Source organism: Periophthalmus magnuspinnatus, chromosome 19, assembly GCF_009829125.3.
Source record: "Periophthalmus magnuspinnatus isolate fPerMag1 chromosome 19, fPerMag1.2.pri, whole genome shotgun sequence".
Taxonomy (NCBI): domain Eukaryota; kingdom Metazoa; phylum Chordata; class Actinopteri; order Gobiiformes; family Gobiidae; genus Periophthalmus; species Periophthalmus magnuspinnatus.
In genome coordinates this window covers 923,570-940,039 of record NC_047144.1, presented here as the reverse complement: position 1 = coordinate 940,039, position 16,470 = coordinate 923,570, and the positions used below count along the sequence as shown (strand labels likewise).

Genomic DNA, 16,470 nt, shown 5'->3' with positions numbered 1-16,470 from the left:
AAAAACGTAATTGTATTAGTTCTAGATGCTAGCACAGAATACCTCCACCCACTGTGTCACAGATCTAAAACAGCACATCCTGTTCTGTTCTGTTGAGTCAGTGACCCTGCGCTTCCACAGTCCACCGCTTGGAGTGCCATTTTTTTCGTTTTGGTGTTAATTAAAAATATTGAAAAAACGAGTAAAAATAAATCTAATTAGCGTCAAACCGTTTTAAAACAGGACGTTAGTAATAATATAATTTAATTTTGTTCGTACTTGCGCTCGTTTTTGTTTTCGTGTTCCGCGTTGTCAATAAAGTTGGTTTGAAGGCGGGGCCTCGCAGGAGCAGTCATGGCGGCGCCCGTGTCCTGGAGGAGGCTGTTGAACTCCGTGTACTCCGCGTCCTCTCCAGCCGTGGCGGGGGTCTTCAGCCGAATCACGGACCGCCTCTTCAGGGCCAGGGACCGGGGAGGCGGGTAAGATCCGAGCCGGGGCTGAGAGCGCCGTGTGCGGGCTGCGGGACCGAGGAATGTCCGGGGGAAGTGTCCCATAACAAACACGGAGCAGAGCTGGGGATGCCCTGCACAAACTGTCTGTGGAGGGTTAGACTGAACTGAAGGGAGTGACGAGGGTTTTAGACAAAGTTTAGACTTATTTTAATGGAAATAGTAAAAAAAAAAAAAAATGCATGTCAAACGTGTCTTAGCGTTGTAAACTATTTTAACTGACTGTAGCTAGCTTAATGTTACATATTGTGCAGAGTATAAGTCACTTTACACTGACTTTATCACAGATGAGATGTGTCTGGTCGTGCATATGTGTAAATACAATAATTTTAGCCAAAGATGAGGCTTATTTTAATGTAAATAGTTGTAGAAAATGCATGTTAAACGTCCATTAGCAAACAAAATCCAACTAACTAAGCTAATGTTACATAATGTGCAGGCTATAGTTCACTTTACTGCTGCCATAACAAGGGAAATATGATGATTTTAGCCAAAGTTTAGACGTATTTTAATGTAAATAATTGTAGAAAATGCATGTTAAACGTGTCTTAGTGTTGTAAACAAATTTAACTGACCTTAGCTAGCTTAATGTTACATATTGTGCAGAGTATAACAGTCACTTTACACTGACTTTATCACAGATGAGATGTGTCTGGTCGTGCATATGTGTAAATACAATAATTTTAGCCAAAGTTTAGACTTATTTTAATGTAAATAGTTTAAAAAAATGCATGTCTGTACTCTGCACAATATGTTGTACTCTGCACAATACTGTTGTACTCTGCACAATATGTAACTTTAAGCTAGCTATAGTCAGTTAAATTTGTTTACAAAGCTGAGAGGCGTTTGACATGCATTTTCAACTATTTATTTTAAAATAAGTCTAAACTTTGGCTAAAATCATCATATTTCCCTTGTCATGGCAGCAGTAAAGTGAACTATAGGCTGCACATTATGTAACATTAGCTTAGTTAGTTGAATTTTGTTTGCTACTGGACGTTTAACATGCATTTTCTACAACTATTTACATTAAAATACGTCTAAACTTTGGCAGAATTATTGGTCCATTCTGCTGTGTATTTGTTGCGGCTCACGGATTATTTTACATTATTTAAATCTTAATTAGTGACATAAATTTGTTTCAATATTATAGTTTATCGCAGTATTTCTCTGTAGCGATGTGGGCCGTAGATTGGACAGCCCTGGTTAAAGCTTTATATTAACACTTAAGTATGAAGAGACAGCTGCTCTAAACATGACTGCACAGCTCACTCACAGGTTTGTCGTAAAAAAAGGGCTTGGGGGGAGTTTGGAGGAAATTACATAATTTTACATTTTTTTTAAATTACATAATCTTAATCAGAGTGTATCGGCCCGAGTTGCTTAAACAATCAGAATGGACTTTGAAAAAACTTGTGCGAGTCGAGTCAAAAGTTTGGACTCATCCCTCTCATTTATTTTATTTTATTTTATTTTATTTTATTTTATTTTATTTTATTTTATTTTATTTTATTTTATTTTATTTTATTTTATTTTATTTTATTTTATTTTATTTTATTTTATTTTATTTTATTTTATTTTATTTTATTTTATTTTATTTTATTTTATTTTATTTTATTTTATTTTATTTTATTTTATTTTATTTTATTTTATTTTATTTTATTTTATTTTATTTTATTTATTTTTATTTTTATTTTATTTTATTTTATTTTATTTTATTTTTTATTATTTTCTACATTTTATATACACACAGAACACATCAAATTTATGAAGTAAGAAATATGGAGTTATCTAGTAAAGAAATCTATATAAATATATGTGTATGGAAACTTTAGGGATTTGAAAATAAAATATAAAAAATGTATATTGTAGCGTTATTTACCTTTTTTTCCTTTGCTACATAATTCCATGTTTCTTGCTTCATATATTTGATTATATTTGGTATTTGTCTTCTGTGTTTATAAAATGTAGAAAGTATAAAAAATAAAAACGTGTATTCTCAACATGATGTGTCGCTTTTGACTACCTTAAATTACCAAGTTTACGTTGGGATATTGTCTCTAAAGTTGACGTAAAGATGCACTATGAAACCTGCTCGTCTCCGTGGAGATTGCTTCGTATTGTATTGTTTCACAGTGTTGCTTTAAACTGGCTTTTATTCATTTGCGGATTAAAAATAAATAAATAAATAAAGACACATTTTAAAACACGCATCGTTGTTGTAAACGGGCTCGCCTCTCCATAGATGAGACCTGTGACTCGTAACTACTGGAACCACTACATTCAAGGCAAAGCAATAAGCAAAAGCAATAATTTAATAAAAAAGAGCAGCTCCAGGACTTTTGATCACTTAAAAGATGTAATATTTAGTTTTGAATTGATAATAACCATGGCAACGGTCGTCATGATTCACGCTGAAATCCACGAATAGTAAATATACGCTGTAATCGCCCTGTAATTGAATCGGGGGGATTGTTACGAGACGCCGTCAGCCTTTGATCTAATTTGCAGATCACATCTCTGTCGAAATCTACTCCGACTTTTATTAGAAGTTAGTCACAAGTGAAAAACGAGCTTAAGGCCAAACGGAACGTCAAACAGACCGGAATTCTGAGGATATGAGGACACTGGGAAGCAAAAACATGTATTTTAAGATCCAAGCTTCAGGTTACCGTCGCAGAACTCTGAAATGGAGCAGTTTGTTTACTCCTTTGCGCTCTGTTTTTGTCCGTGGAGTAAAACCGGGGCGACGTATTTCACATTTAAACCAGAGTGACGCTTTAAACATGTGATTTTTTGTGTCAGTTTGTGTTTCAGTCTCTGTCAAAACGCTCCCGGACTTGTTTACAGTGTGAACTCTGAGCAGAATCCCGCTTAAATCTCAAATCTAATCGAACTTTGTATCTGTGCTGCTGTGGAAAACTTTACTTGTGAATAACGCCGAGTCTTTGTACTTTGTTTCTGGGTGTGGCTCAGACGTCTCCGTGTTCTCGTTTAGGTGTCGTCTTTGTTTAAAATTGGGCGTAAACGTCGTCCGTAGCTTAGACGACAGTGGAGTCCCATTGTGTCGGAAAATTGACACAAATTGACGCGTTTGTCGAAGGAAAGGTCGTGTTTGTTTGTGTAACTTCCATTCCGGTGAAAATTATCTCTAGTCAGCTAACTCGGGCACATTTACATTTTGTTTTTCATGTTGATTAATGTGCATTGTCCCTTTTTTTAAATAAATAAATAAAAATAAAATAAAAATTCACACGTGCAGCCTGACCTGGGAATTTACCTGCATTTTTCCAGAACAGGGTCATGTGTGAACGAAGCCAGAACTGATTTTCCTGCTTTTTTGATTATGCAGAGAAGTTGCATGTGTGAAAAAAGCGAGTATTTCCAGCATCGATAATTATTACATCAACTGGATCAAACCGGAACAATATATTTTGGAGCTCAGTGTTTCTCGTGTGTATTGTTTCTTTGCAGTACTGGAGATATTTGTTATTTTAGTTGTAATATGATCAGATCTGAGCAGTAGCAGAGTGTTGATTCACATTTGTGGGTCATTATTATTGGTTAATTATTGGTTCCTTCAGCTGTGGTTTCAGCTCAAACCTAGTAATTAAATATAAGTATTTAAAAAGCGGTTTGCTGGGTTCACTGTAGTGATATATTCAAATTCAAAATGGGTTATCGTGACACGTCTGCTGCTTGGTTTTCGTGGGTTATGATCTTGGTTTTTCGGTGACGATATTGGTTTCTCCGTTACAAGTTTGATTTTCTAGGTCATGAGTTTGGTTTCCCTGGTTACGATCTTGGTTTCCTCTCGGTTACGTGCTTAGTTTCCTCTCGGTTACGTGCTTAGTTTCCTCTCGGTTACGTGCTTAGTTTCCTCGTTTCTTGCTTGGGTTCCTCTTGGTCCTGTGCTTAGTTTCCTTGTTTCGTGCTTAGTTTCCTCTTGGTTTCGTGCTTAGTTTCCTTGTTTCGTGCTTAGTTTCCTTGTTCCGTGCTTAGTTTCCTTGTTTCGTGCTTAGTTTCCTTGTTTCGTGCTTAGTTTCCTCTCAGTTCCGTGCTTAGTTTCCTTGTTTCGTGCTTAGTTTCCTCTCAGTTCCGTGCTTAGTTTCCTTGTTTCGTGCTTAGTTTCCTCTCGGTTTCGTGGTTAGTTTCCTTGTTTCGTGCTTAGTTTCCTTGTTTCGTGCTTAGTTTCCTTGTTTCGTGCTTAGTTTCCTCTTGGTTTCGTGCTTAGTTTCCTTGTTTCGTGCTTAGTTTCCTTGTTTCGTGCTTAGTTTCCTTGTTTCGTGCTTAGTTTCCTCTCGGTTTCGTGCTTAGTTTCCTTGTTTCGTGCTTAGTTTCCTTGTTTCGTGCTTAGTTTCGTTGTTTCGTGCTTAATTTCCTTGTTTCGTGCTTAGTTTCCTTGTTCCGTGCTTAGTTTCCTCTCGGTTTCGTGCTGAGTTTCCTCATTTCGTGCTTAGTTTCCTCTCGGTTTCGTGCTTAGTTTCCTTGTTCCGTGCTTAGTTTCCTTGATTTCGTGCTTAGTTTCCTCTTGGTTTCGTGCTTAGTTTCCTCTTGGTTTCGTGCTTAGTTTCCTTGTTTCGTGCTTAGTTTCCTTGTTTCGTGCTTAGTTTCCTTGTTTCGTGCTTAGTTTCCTCTCGGTTTCGTGGTTAGTTTCCTCTTGGTTTCGTGCTTAGTTTCCTTGTTTCGTGCTTAGTTTCCTTGTTTCGTGCTTAGTTTCCTTGTTTCGTGCTTAGTTTCGTTGTTTCGTGCTTAATTTCCTTGTTTCGTGCTTAGTTTCCTTGTTTCGTGCTTAGTTTCCTCTCGGTTTCGTGCTTAGTTTCCTTGTTTCGTGCTTAGTTTCCTCTTGGTTTCGTGCTTAGTTTCCTTGTTTCGTGCTTAGTTTCCTTGTTTCGTGCTTAGTTTCCTTGTTCCGTGCTTAGTTTCCTCTCGGTTTCGTGCTAAGTTTCCTCTCAGTTTCGTGCTAAGTTTCCTCTCAGTTTCGTGCTAAGTTTCCTCTCAGTTTCGTGCTAAGTTTCCTCTCGGTTTCGTGCTTAGTTTCCTTGTTTCGTGCTTAGTTTCCTTGTTTCGTGCTTAGTTTCCTTGTTCCGTGCTTAGTTTCCTCTCGGTTTCGTGCTTAGTTTCCTCTCGGTTTCGTGCTTAGTTTCCTCTCAGTTTCGTGCTAAGTTTCCTCTCAGTTTCGTGCTTAGTTTCCTTGTTTCGTGCTTAGTTTCCTTGTTTCGTGCTTAGTTTCCTTGTTTCGTGCTTAGTTTCCTTGTTTCGTGCTTAGTTTCCTTGTTTCGTGCTTAGTTTCCTTGTTCCGTGCTTAGTTTCCTCTCGGTTTCGTGCTGAGTTTCCTCATTTCGTGCTTAGTTTCCTCTCGGTTTCGTGCTTAGTTTCCTCTCAGTTTCGTGCTTAGTTTCCTCTCGGTTTCGTGCTAAGTTTCCTCTCGGTTTCGTGGTTAGTTTCCTCTTGGTTTCGTGCTTAGTTTCCTTGTTTCGTGCTTAGTTTCCTCTTGGTTTCGTGCTTAGTTTCCTTGTTTCGTGCTTAGTTTCCTTGTTTCGTGCTTAGTTTCCTTGTTCCGTGCTTAGTTTCCTCTCGGTTTCGTGCTAAGTTTCCTCTCAGTTTCGTGCTAAGTTTCCTCTCGGTTTCGTGCTTAGTTTCCTTGTTTCGTGCTTAGTTTCCTCTCAGTTTCGTGCTTAGTTTCCTCTCAGTTTCGTGCTTAGTTTCCTTGTTTCGTGCTTAGTTTCCTCTCGGTTTCGTGCTTAGTTTCCTTGTTTCGTGCTTAGTTTCCTTGTTTCGTGCTTAGTTTCCTTGTTCCGTGCTTAGTTTCCTCTCCGTTTCGTGCTTAGTTTCCTCTCAGTTCCGTGCTTAGTTTCCTTGTTTCGTGCTTAGTTTCCTTGTTTTGTGCTTAGTTTCCTTGTTTCGTGCTTAGTTTCCTTGTTTCGTGCTTAGTTTCCTTGTTTCGTGCTTAATTTCCTTTTTTCGTGCTTAGTTTCCTCTCAGTTTCGTGCTAAGTTTCCTCTCAGTTTCGTGCTAAGTTTCCTCTCGGTTTCGTGCTTAGTTTCCTCTCGGTTTCGTGCTTAGTTTCCTCTCAGTTTCGTGCTTAGTTTCCTCTCAGTTTCGTGCTAAGTTTCCTCTCAGTTTCGTGCTAAGTTTCCTCTCAGTTTCGTGCTAAGTTTCCTTGTTTCGTGCTTAGTTTCCTTGTTTCGTGCTTAGTTTCCTTGTTTCGTGCTTAGTTTCCTTGTTTCGTGCTTAGTTTCCTTGTTTCGTGCTTAGTTTCCTTGTTTCGTGCTTAGTTTCCTTGTTCCGTGCTTAGTTTCCTCTCGGTTTCGTGCTGAGTTTCCTCATTTCGTGCTTAGTTTCCTCTCGGTTTCGTGCTTAGTTTCCTTGTTCCGTGCTTAGTTTCCTCTCGGTTTCGTGCTAAGTTTCCTCTCGGTTTCGTGGTTAGTTTCCTCTTGGTTTCGTGCTTAGTTTCCTTGTTTCGTGCTTAGTTTCCTCTTGGTTTCGTGCTTAGTTTCCTTGTTTCGTGCTTAGTTTCCTTGTTTCGTGCTTAGTTTCCTTGTTTCGTGCTTAGTTTCCTTGTTTCGTGCTTAGTTTCCTTGTTTCGTGCTTAGTTTCCTCTCGGTTTCGTGCTAAGTTTCCTCTCAGTTTCGTGCTAAGTTTCCTCTCAGTTTCGTGCTAAGTTTCCTCTCGGTTTCGTGCTGTTTCCTCTCGGTTTCGTGCTGTTTCCTCTCGGTTTCGTGCTTAGTTTCCTTGTTTCGTGCTTAGTTTCCTCTCGGTTTCGTGCTTAGTTTCCTCTCGGTTTCGTGCTTAGTTTCCTTGTTTCGTGCTTAGTTTCCTCTCGGTTTCGTGCTTAGTTTCCTCTCGGTTTCGTGCTTAGTTTCCTCTCGGTTTCGTGCTTAGTTTCCTCTCGGTTTCGTGCTTAGTTTCCTCTCGGTTTCGTGCTTAGTTTCCTTGTTTCGTGCTTAGTTTCCTTGTTCCGTGCTTAGTTTCCTCTCGGTTTCGTGCTTAGTTTCCTCTCAGTTCCGTGCTTAGTTTCCTTGTTTCGTACTTAGTTTCCTTGTTTCGTACTTAGTTTCCTTGTTTCGTGCTTAGTTTCCTTGTTTCGTGCTTAGTTTCCTCTCAGTTCCGTGCTTAGTTTCCTTGTTTTGTGCTTAGTTTCCTTGTTTTGTGCTTAGTTTCCTTGTTTCGTGCTTAGTTTCCTTGTTTCGTGCTTAGTTTCCTCTCGGTTTCGTGCTTAGTTTCCTCTCGGTTTCGTGCTTAGTTTCCTTGTTTCGTGCTTAGTTTCCTTGTTTCGTGCTTAGTTTCCTTGTTCCGTGCTTAGTTTCCTCTCCGTTTCGTGCTTAGTTTCCTCTCAGTTCCGTGCTTAGTTTCCTTGTTTCGTGCTTAGTTTCCTTGTTTTGTGCTTAGTTTCCTTGTTTCGTGCTTAGTTTCCTTGTTTCGTGCTTAGTTTCCTTGTTTCGTGCTTAATTTCCTTGTTTCGTGCTTAGTTTCCTCTCAGTTTCGTGCTAAGTTTCCTCTCGGTTTCGTGCTTAGTTTCCTTGTTTCGTGCTTAGTTTCCTTGTTTCGTGCTTAGTTTCCTTGTTCCGTGCTTAGTTTCCTCTCGGTTTCGTGCTAAGTTTCCTCTCAGTTTCGTGCTAAGTTTCCTCTCGGTTTCGTGCTTAGTTTCCTTGTTTCGTGCTTAGTTTCCTCTCAGTTTCGTGCTTAGTTTCCTCTCAGTTTCGTGCTTAGTTTCCTTGTTTCGTGCTTAGTTTCCTTGTTTCGTGCTTAGTTTCCTTGTTTCGTGCTTAGTTTCCTTGTTTCGTGCTTAGTTTCCTCTTGGTTTCGTGCTTAGTTTCCTCTCGGTTTCGTGCTTAGTTTCCTTGTTTCGTGCTTAGTTTCCTTGTTTCGTGCTTAGTTTCCTTGTTCCGTGCTTAGTTTCCTTGTTTCGTGCTTAGTTTCCTTGTTCCGTGCTTAGTTTCCTTGTTTCGTGCTTAGTTTCCTTGTTTCGTGCTTAGTTTCCTTGTTTCGTGCTTAGTTTCCTTGTTCCGTGCTTAGTTTCCTCTCGGTTTCGTGCTTAGTTTCCTCTCGGTTTCGTGCTTAGTTTCCTCTCGGTTTCGTGCTTAGTTTCCTCTCAGTTCCGTGCTTAGTTTCCTCTCAGTTTCGTGCTTAGTTTCCTCTCAGTTTCGTGCTTAGTTTCCTTGTTTCGTACTTAGTTTCCTCTTGGTTTCGTGCTTAGTTTCCTTGTTTCGTGCTTAGTTTCCTTGTTTCGTGCTTAGTTTCCTTGTTCCGTGCTTAGTTTCCTTGTTTCGTGCTTAGTTTCCTTGTTTCGTGCTTAGTTTCCTCTCGGTTTCGTGCTTAGTTTCCTTGTTTCGTGCTTAGTTTCCTCTCAGTTTCGTGCTTAGTTTCCTCTTGGTTTCGTGCTTAGTTTCCTTGTTTCGTGCTTAGTTTCCTCTTGGTTTCGTGCTTAGTTTCCTCTTGGTTTCGTGCTTAGTTTCCTTGTTTCGTGCTTAGTTTCCTTGTTTCGTGCTTAGTTTCCTTGTTTCGTGCTTAGTTTCCTTGTTTCGTGCTTAGTTTCCTCTCGGTTTCGTGCTTAGTTTCCTCTCAGTTCCGTGCTTAGTTTCCTCTCAGTTTCGTGCTTAGTTTCCTCTTGGTTTCGTGCTTAGTTTCCTTGTTTCGTGCTTAGTTTCCTCTTGGTTTCGTGCTTAGTTTCCTCTTGGTTTCGTGCTTAGTTTCCTTGTTTCGTGCTTAGTTTCCTTGTTTCGTGCTTAGTTTCCTCTTGGTTTCGTGCTTAGTTTCCTCATTTCGTGCTTAGTTTCCTCTTGGTTACGTGCTTAGTTTCCTTGTTTCGTACTTAGTTTCCTTGTTTCGTGCTTAGTTTCCTCTTGGTTTCGTGCTTAGTTTCCTTGTTTCGTGCTTAGTTTCCTTGTTTCGTGCTTAGTTTCCTCTTGGTTACGTGCTTAGTTTCCTTGTTTCGTGCTTAGTTTCCTCTCGGTTTCGTGCTTAGTTTCCTCTCGGTTTCGTGCTTAGTTTCCTCTTGGTTTCGTGCTTAGTTTCCTTGTTTCGTGCTTAGTTTCCTCTTGGTTACGTGCTTAGTTTCCTCATTTCGTGCTTAGTTTCCTCTCGGTTTCGTGCTTAGTTTCCTCTCGGTTTCGTGCTTAGTTTCCTCATTTCGTGCTTAGTTTCCTCTCGGTTTTCGTGCTTAGTTTCCTCTCGGTTTCGTGCTTAGTTTCCTCTCGGTTTTCGTGCTTAGTTTCTTCTCGGTTTCGTGCTTAGTTTCCTCACTTCGTGCTTGGTTTCCTCTTGGTTTCCTCTCAGTTCTGTGCTTAGTTCCTTTGGCTGCGATCTCGTTTTCCCTCATTACGAGCTTGCTTTTGTTGGTTACATTGTTCTGGGACTTTTGTTTCAGATCTTTGGGTGTTTAAAACAAATGCGTTAATTCATTATGTCGCATTATCGATTTACGTTTGATTCAGATTCAGATTCAGAAAACTTTATTGATCCCAGAGGGGAATTCATTTGAGCATTCTCCGAGCAGTTCTCACTCTAACACACACACAAACAGTCCACAGTGGAACTCAAGTGGAACAATATAAGAACAATATAAGAACAAAATATAAAAACAGGGCAAAACTTCAAAAACACTATCCTTAGAATTTAGCAGTTTAATCGCTGAAGGCACAAAAGAACTTGAAAAGCGATTTGTTTTCCGTATCGGAGCATAAAAGCGACGTCCTGAAGGCATCACGATAAAGTCAGGAGCCAGAGGACGGAGGGGCGGAGCCAGGAGACGCTTGGCTTTGCTCAGCTCCTCCCACAGAGAACGCAGCTCCGTCTGTTTAACCCTGTCATTTTTGAGCAGGTTTTAACGATGTTCTGCAGTTTGTTCTTATCCTTCAAGGACAGAGACTGAAACCAGCAAATGAAAGAAAAAGTGAGCAAACTCTCGATAAAAGAGCAATAAAAAGTTGTTGAGAATATTTCTGTTTACATTAAAAGACTTCAGTTTTCTCAGCAGATACTTTCTTTGCTGCCCTCGTTTAACAAAACTTTCAGCGTTTAGATCAAACCTCGATTTGTTGTGCCTAAATACTTGTAATTATCGACAATTTTATGACACTGACACTATGAGAAGGTGCACGTCTGAAATCAATAACCAGATCCTTAGTTTGGGCGACATTTGTGAAGTCGATCGATCAGTCAATGATGTCGTGGTCAACCCGATGTTTATTAGTCGACTTGTTGTCATGGAGATTAAAATCCATGGAGATTAAAAGTGTCTTTACTGCCTTTACCAAAAAAAAGCCTAAATGTCACTGTTATTTACAACTGACCAAACTGTGAAATAATGTCACGATACTAATATTTAAAACTCTTTATTGATACTAAAGGAATAGACTCTTTCTGTAGAGAACACACTGTGATGTTCCGCAGTAAATGTTCGCGCTTTGTTTTCTTTTCCCATGTGTCTTATGGTCGTTTTTGACACTTTCGACAATCCCAGACGTGAATAATCAGAAATATTTTGCCCGTATAATCTGACCACAGATTTTAGCAAAAGAAACACATTTTTATCAGATTAAAATGTATCGTTATGGAAACACCAAGCCAAACCAGGTTAAATAATAATAATGCGTAATGACTTGATCCAGTGACATCATGGAAGCATCTTGGGGTTGTTTTATCAAACCTTTAACGCACTGGTTTAAATCAACATTAACATGTGACATGTGGCTTAAAATAACAGTCTTCTATTGTTTCTTAATTAGTCACACTGGGACATCCTCCGCACGAGGTATTCTGAGGGGATCGGCTCGTTCTGCAGGTTTATAAATAAAACAGGAAGCTTTCACTGAAACCAGATGAACATTTGTGCCAAGACAAACCTGATCCGTGCCAAAAGATACCAAAAATAAAATGAATCACTGTAGCGATATATTGTGCTTCAAAATGAGTTATTGTGACAGGCCTGCTGCTTGGGTTCTTTGGTTAAGGTCGTGGGTTCTTTGGTTACGGCTTTGGTTTCTTTGGTTATAAGTTTGTTCTTCATGGTTATGATCTTGGGTTTCTCGGTTGTGATCTTGGTTTCTTTGGTAACGATCTTGGTCTCAATGGTTCCGTGCTTGGTTTCCTCTCATTTATGTCCTTGGCATCTTTGGTTTCTTTGGTTCCGTGCTTGATTTCCTCTCGGTTACGTGCTTGGCTTCCTGTCGGTTACGTGCTTGGTTTCTTTGGTTCCGTGCTTGTTTTCTTTGGTTCCGTGCTTGTTTTCTTTGGTTCCGTGCTTGTTTTCCTCTTGGTTCCGTGCTTGTTTTCTTTGGTTCCGTGCTTGTTTTCTTTGGTTCCGTGCTTGGTTTCTTTGGTTCCGTGCTTGGTTTCTTTGGTTCCGTGCTTGGTTTCTTTGGTTCCGTGCTTGGTTTCTTTGGTTCCGTGCTTGTTTTCTTTGGTTCCGTGCTTGTTTTCTTTGGTTCCGTGTTTGGTTTCTTTGGTTCCGTGCTTGGTTTCTTTGGTTCCGTGCTTGGTTTCCTCTTGGTTCCGTGCTTGGTTTCCTCTCGGTTCCGTGCTTGGTTTCTTTGGTTCCGTGCTTGTTTTCTTTGGTTCCGTGCTTGGTTTCTTTGGTTCCGTGCTTGGTTTCTTTGGTTCCGTGCTTGTTTTCTTTGGTTCCGTGCTTGTTTTCTTTGGTTCCGTGCTTGTTTTCTTTGGTTCCATGCTTGTTTTCTTTGGTTCCGTGCTTGGTTTCCTCTCGTTTACGTGCTTGTTTTCTTTGGTTCCGTGCTTGGTTTCTTTGGTTCCGTGCTTGGTTTCTTTGGTTCCGTGCTTGGTTTCCTCTCGTTTACGTGCTTGTTTTCTTTGGTTCCGTGCTTGGTTTCTTTGGTTCCGTGCTTGGTTTCTTTGGTTCCGTGCTTGGTTTCTTTGGTTCCGTACTTGTTTTCTTTGGTTCCGTGCTTGTTTTCTTTGGTTCCGTACTTGGTTTCTTTGGTTCCGTGCTTGGTTTCTTTGGTTCCGTGCTTGGTTTCTTTGGTTCCGTGCTTGGTTTCCTCTCAGTTCCCTGCTTGTTTTCTTTGGTTCCGTGCTTGTTTTCTTTGGTTCCATGCTTGGTTTCTTTGGTTCCGTGCTTGGTTTCCTCTCAGTTCCGTGCTTGTTTTCTTTGGTTCCGTGCTTGTTTTCTTTGGTTCCGTGCTTGTTTTCTTTGGTTCCGTGCTTGTTTTCTTTGGTTCCGTGCTTGGTTTCCTCTCGGTTACATGTTTGTCAACCCTAAACGTGAATCATCAGAACTATTTTGCCCGTACAATCTTGACACAGATTCACAAAAACACACTTTTATCCGAATTAAACGTGTCGCTATGGCAACTCTGAACCAAACCCGATTAAATAATACTTAAATAATAATGTGTAATGAGTCGATCCAGTGACATCATGGAAGCACCTTGCCGTTTTTTTTACGCACTCATTTAAATCATCAGCGCTAACATGTGACGCACGGCTTAAAATAACCGTTTTTATTGTTTCTTAATTAACGATAATGGGCCGGTTCTGCAGGTCTATAAATAAAACAGGAAGCTTTCACTGTTCAGATGAAAGTTTGTGCCAAGACAAACCTGATCCGTGCCAAGGGATACCAAGAAACAGAGGCGTGGTTTTTACGCCGCAATACATCTGGACCTCATGACTTTTGTGTGTTTTTTTATTTTTTTATTCATATTTTTATTTATGTGTGAACAAATGTTACAATATACTGTCATTTAAAACAACAAATGCATTCACACCTTTTTAATTTTTATATATAACAAAACTAAAACTTAAAAAGTAAATAAATAATAAAAAAATAATAATAATAATACAAAAACATAATAATACAAAAACATAATAATAATAATACGAAAAAATAAAATAAATAATCACACAAATCCTGACTGTAAATAAATAAGAAGAGCATGACATAGTAAATAATCATAATAAAAAAACAAAACATATAAATCATTAATGCTAATAATAATAATAATAATAATAATAATAATAATAATGGTAACTACACACCCCAAAAAAAAAAGAAGACTTTTGTGTTTTTAAACTGAATCTGTGAAATATACTTTATATTTTTGCAAATTTTATCATCCAAATGTTTTATGAAATTTAGCGGATGACTAGAAAAATCATGAAGATGCTACTATTACTTTACCTCAAATGTCCCACAGTACGGCATTAAACTAACTTGAGCGTGCAGAGAATCGGGTAACACCTCTGGACCAGTTCAGTTCTGTGGAGAGGCGAGCCTGCACGGTAACAATGCGTGTTTTGACTGTATTTTTGAGCAGTAAAAACTCAAATTGACTAAATACAAGATGGATACCAACTGCATTTTTTAATTTTTTTATTTTTTAAAGTACTGTCATTTCCTCAAAAAAAACTACAACAACGTCCGTGTACGCCAGATGCCCTCCCTGCGTCTCCATCGCGTCTTAAAATAAAAAAAAACTGCGAATCCTGTCGTTTACATCTGCACAAACATTCGTCAGTTCATATTTAATTTTTCTTTTTGAATCTTTTTTATTTAAACACAAATCGCAAAAAAAACCCCAATCTCAACATTTGTCAGAAAAATAATATATTTTCTCTTAATGCCACACTATGGAACATCCCAGACAAAGCAGTTACACGAAGAAAGTGACTGAACCGGATGAGAAAAATGACATAGTGTTTATTACAAGGAACAAGGATGCATTGTTTTAAATAGAAGCCTTTGTCTGTTTCTGGTAAATTGAATTAGCTCATTTAACGAGGAGGATCATTTAAACGTATCACATGAGTCGAAATACCACGAGGACATACCAAAAACCTCCGTGAAATGATGACCTTATAACCAGCACCGTCTTTTATGGGTTTACCGTACGTCTGAGCCGAAATGTGCAAAAGAAAATACACAAAATACTCGTTGTATACTTGTTTTTTTTTAACGGCTGTAGTTGTTTAATTGACTCTAAGAAAAAACCCAAACAAACAGCAGAAAGCAGAAGTGAGTCGGCACGATAATGATTAAAGTCGTTATGGATGTGAATAATTATAACTTTAACAGAGAATATTCCGGATGAGCAGGGCCGTCAGCTGAAATTTGGGGGCCCAGGGGCAATAAGCCTCACATGGGCCCCCTGTAATACAAATTAATAGGAAGACAGTCCAATTCTGGGCCCCCTAAGACCCTGGACCACAGACGTCTTTGTCCCCCCCGTTGACTCCCCTGTGGATAAGTTGTTTTTTTGTTTTTTTCCCCTGCACATTCAGGTGATATAACGGCGATTATCTTTGTTGGCGATTATCACGATTATTTAAAATGTCCCACGAACGATTATTATATGTGAACCCTTTTTACCACGAGAAACGATGTTATTGTTTATTGTTCCATCTCTACAAGTGACGGAGTGAGGCCAAGAGTTGGTATTTTTAGCATTTATGTAAAAAAACCTGATTCATTTTATGATTTTATGTAGATGTTTCCACCTTTAAGTCACATCACGGAACCACAGACACTAGGGGTGAGGGGGTTAAGTGTCTTGCCCAAGGACACGACAACAGCATTCGTCTGTGGGAGTCTGGAATCGTATCGCCAACCTGTGATCTGATCTGACCGCTCAACCAATCACGCTTTTGTTTATTTTGAGAGCGGGATTCAAACCGGCAACCGTCGGATTGAGGATCAACACTCCACTGAGCTACTGTCGTCTTGTAGCTTTAATCGGTCTTTGTATAAAAGTATAGTTGCCTAGTACTTTTTTAGTACGTGAGTATAAGTCGCACTGGAGTATAAGTCGCGCCGGAGTCGAAGTATAAGTCGCACCGGAGTATAAGTATAAGTTGCGCCAGAATTGAAGTATAAGTCGCGCCGGAGTCAAAGTATAAGTCGCGCCAGAATTGAAGTATAAGTCGCGCCAGAATTGAAGTATAAGTTGCGCCAGAGTCGAAGTATAAGTTGCGCCAGAGTCGAAGTATAAGTTGCGCCGGAGTCGAAGTATAAGTTGCGCCGGAGTCGAAGTATAAGTTGCGCCGGAGTCGAAGTATAAGTTGCGCCGGAGTCGAAGTATAAGTTGCGCCGGAGTCGAAGTATAAGTTGCGCCGGAGTCAAAGTATAAGTTGCGCCGGAGTCAAAGTATAAGTTGCGCCGGAGTCAAAGTATAAGTTGCGCCGGAGTCAAAGTATAAGTTGCGCCGGAGTCAAAGTATAAGTTGCGCCGGAGTCAAAGTATAAGTTGCGCCGGAGTCAAAGTATAAGTTGCGCCGGAGTCAAAGTATAAGTTGCGCCGGAGTCAAAGTATAAGTTGCGCCGGAGTCAAAGTATAAGTTGCGCCGGAGTCAAAGTATAAGTTGCGCCGGAGTCAAAGTATAAGTTGCGCCGGAGTCAAAGTATAAGTTGCGCCGGAGTCAAAGTATAAGTTGCGCCGGAGTCAAAGTATAAGTTGCGCCGGAGTCAAAGTATAAGTTGCGCCGGAGTCAAAGTATAAGTTGCGCCGGAGTCAAAGTATAAGTTGCGCCGGAGTCAAAGTATAAGTTGCGCCGGAGTCAAAGTATAAGTTGCGCCGGAGTCAAAGTATAAGTTGCGCCGGAGTCAAAGTATAAGTTGCGCCGGAGTCGAAGTATAAGTTGCGCCGGAGTCGAAGTATAAGTTGCGCCGGAGTCGAAGTATAAGTTGCGCCGGAGTCGAAGTATAAGTTGCGCCGGAGTCGAAGTATAAGTTGCGCCGGAGTCGAAGTATAAGTTGCGCCGGAGTCGAAGTATAAGTTGCGCCGGAGTCGAAGTATAAGTTGCGCCGGAGTCGAAGTATAAGTTGCGCCGGAGTCGAAGTATAAGTTGCGCCGGAGTCGAAGTATAAGTTGCGCCGGAGTCGAAGTATAAGTTGCGCCGGAGTCGAAGTATAAGTTGCGCCGGAGTCGAAGTATAAGTTGCGCCGGAGTCGAAGTATAAGTCGCGCCTGAATTGAAGTATAAGTCGCGCCGGAGTCGAAGTATAAGTCGCGCCGGAGTCGAAGTATA

The 16,470-nt window shown here is 40.0% G+C and overlaps 1 protein-coding gene across 1 annotated transcript in view; it reads left to right on the top strand.

The window, feature by feature from the left end:
• The first annotated feature begins 326 nt into the window (after positions 1 to 326).
• The window catches only part of LOC117386967 (CDP-diacylglycerol--glycerol-3-phosphate 3-phosphatidyltransferase, mitochondrial), a 45,370-nt gene continuing 29,226 nt past the window's right edge, over positions 327 to 16,470 (top strand). Inside the window, exon 1 of the mRNA XM_033984352.2 lies at positions 327 to 458. Coding sequence (XP_033840243.1) covers positions 334 to 458 — 125 coding nt within the window. The 5' untranslated portion in view covers positions 327 to 333. The remainder of the gene's footprint in view (positions 459 to 16,470) is intronic.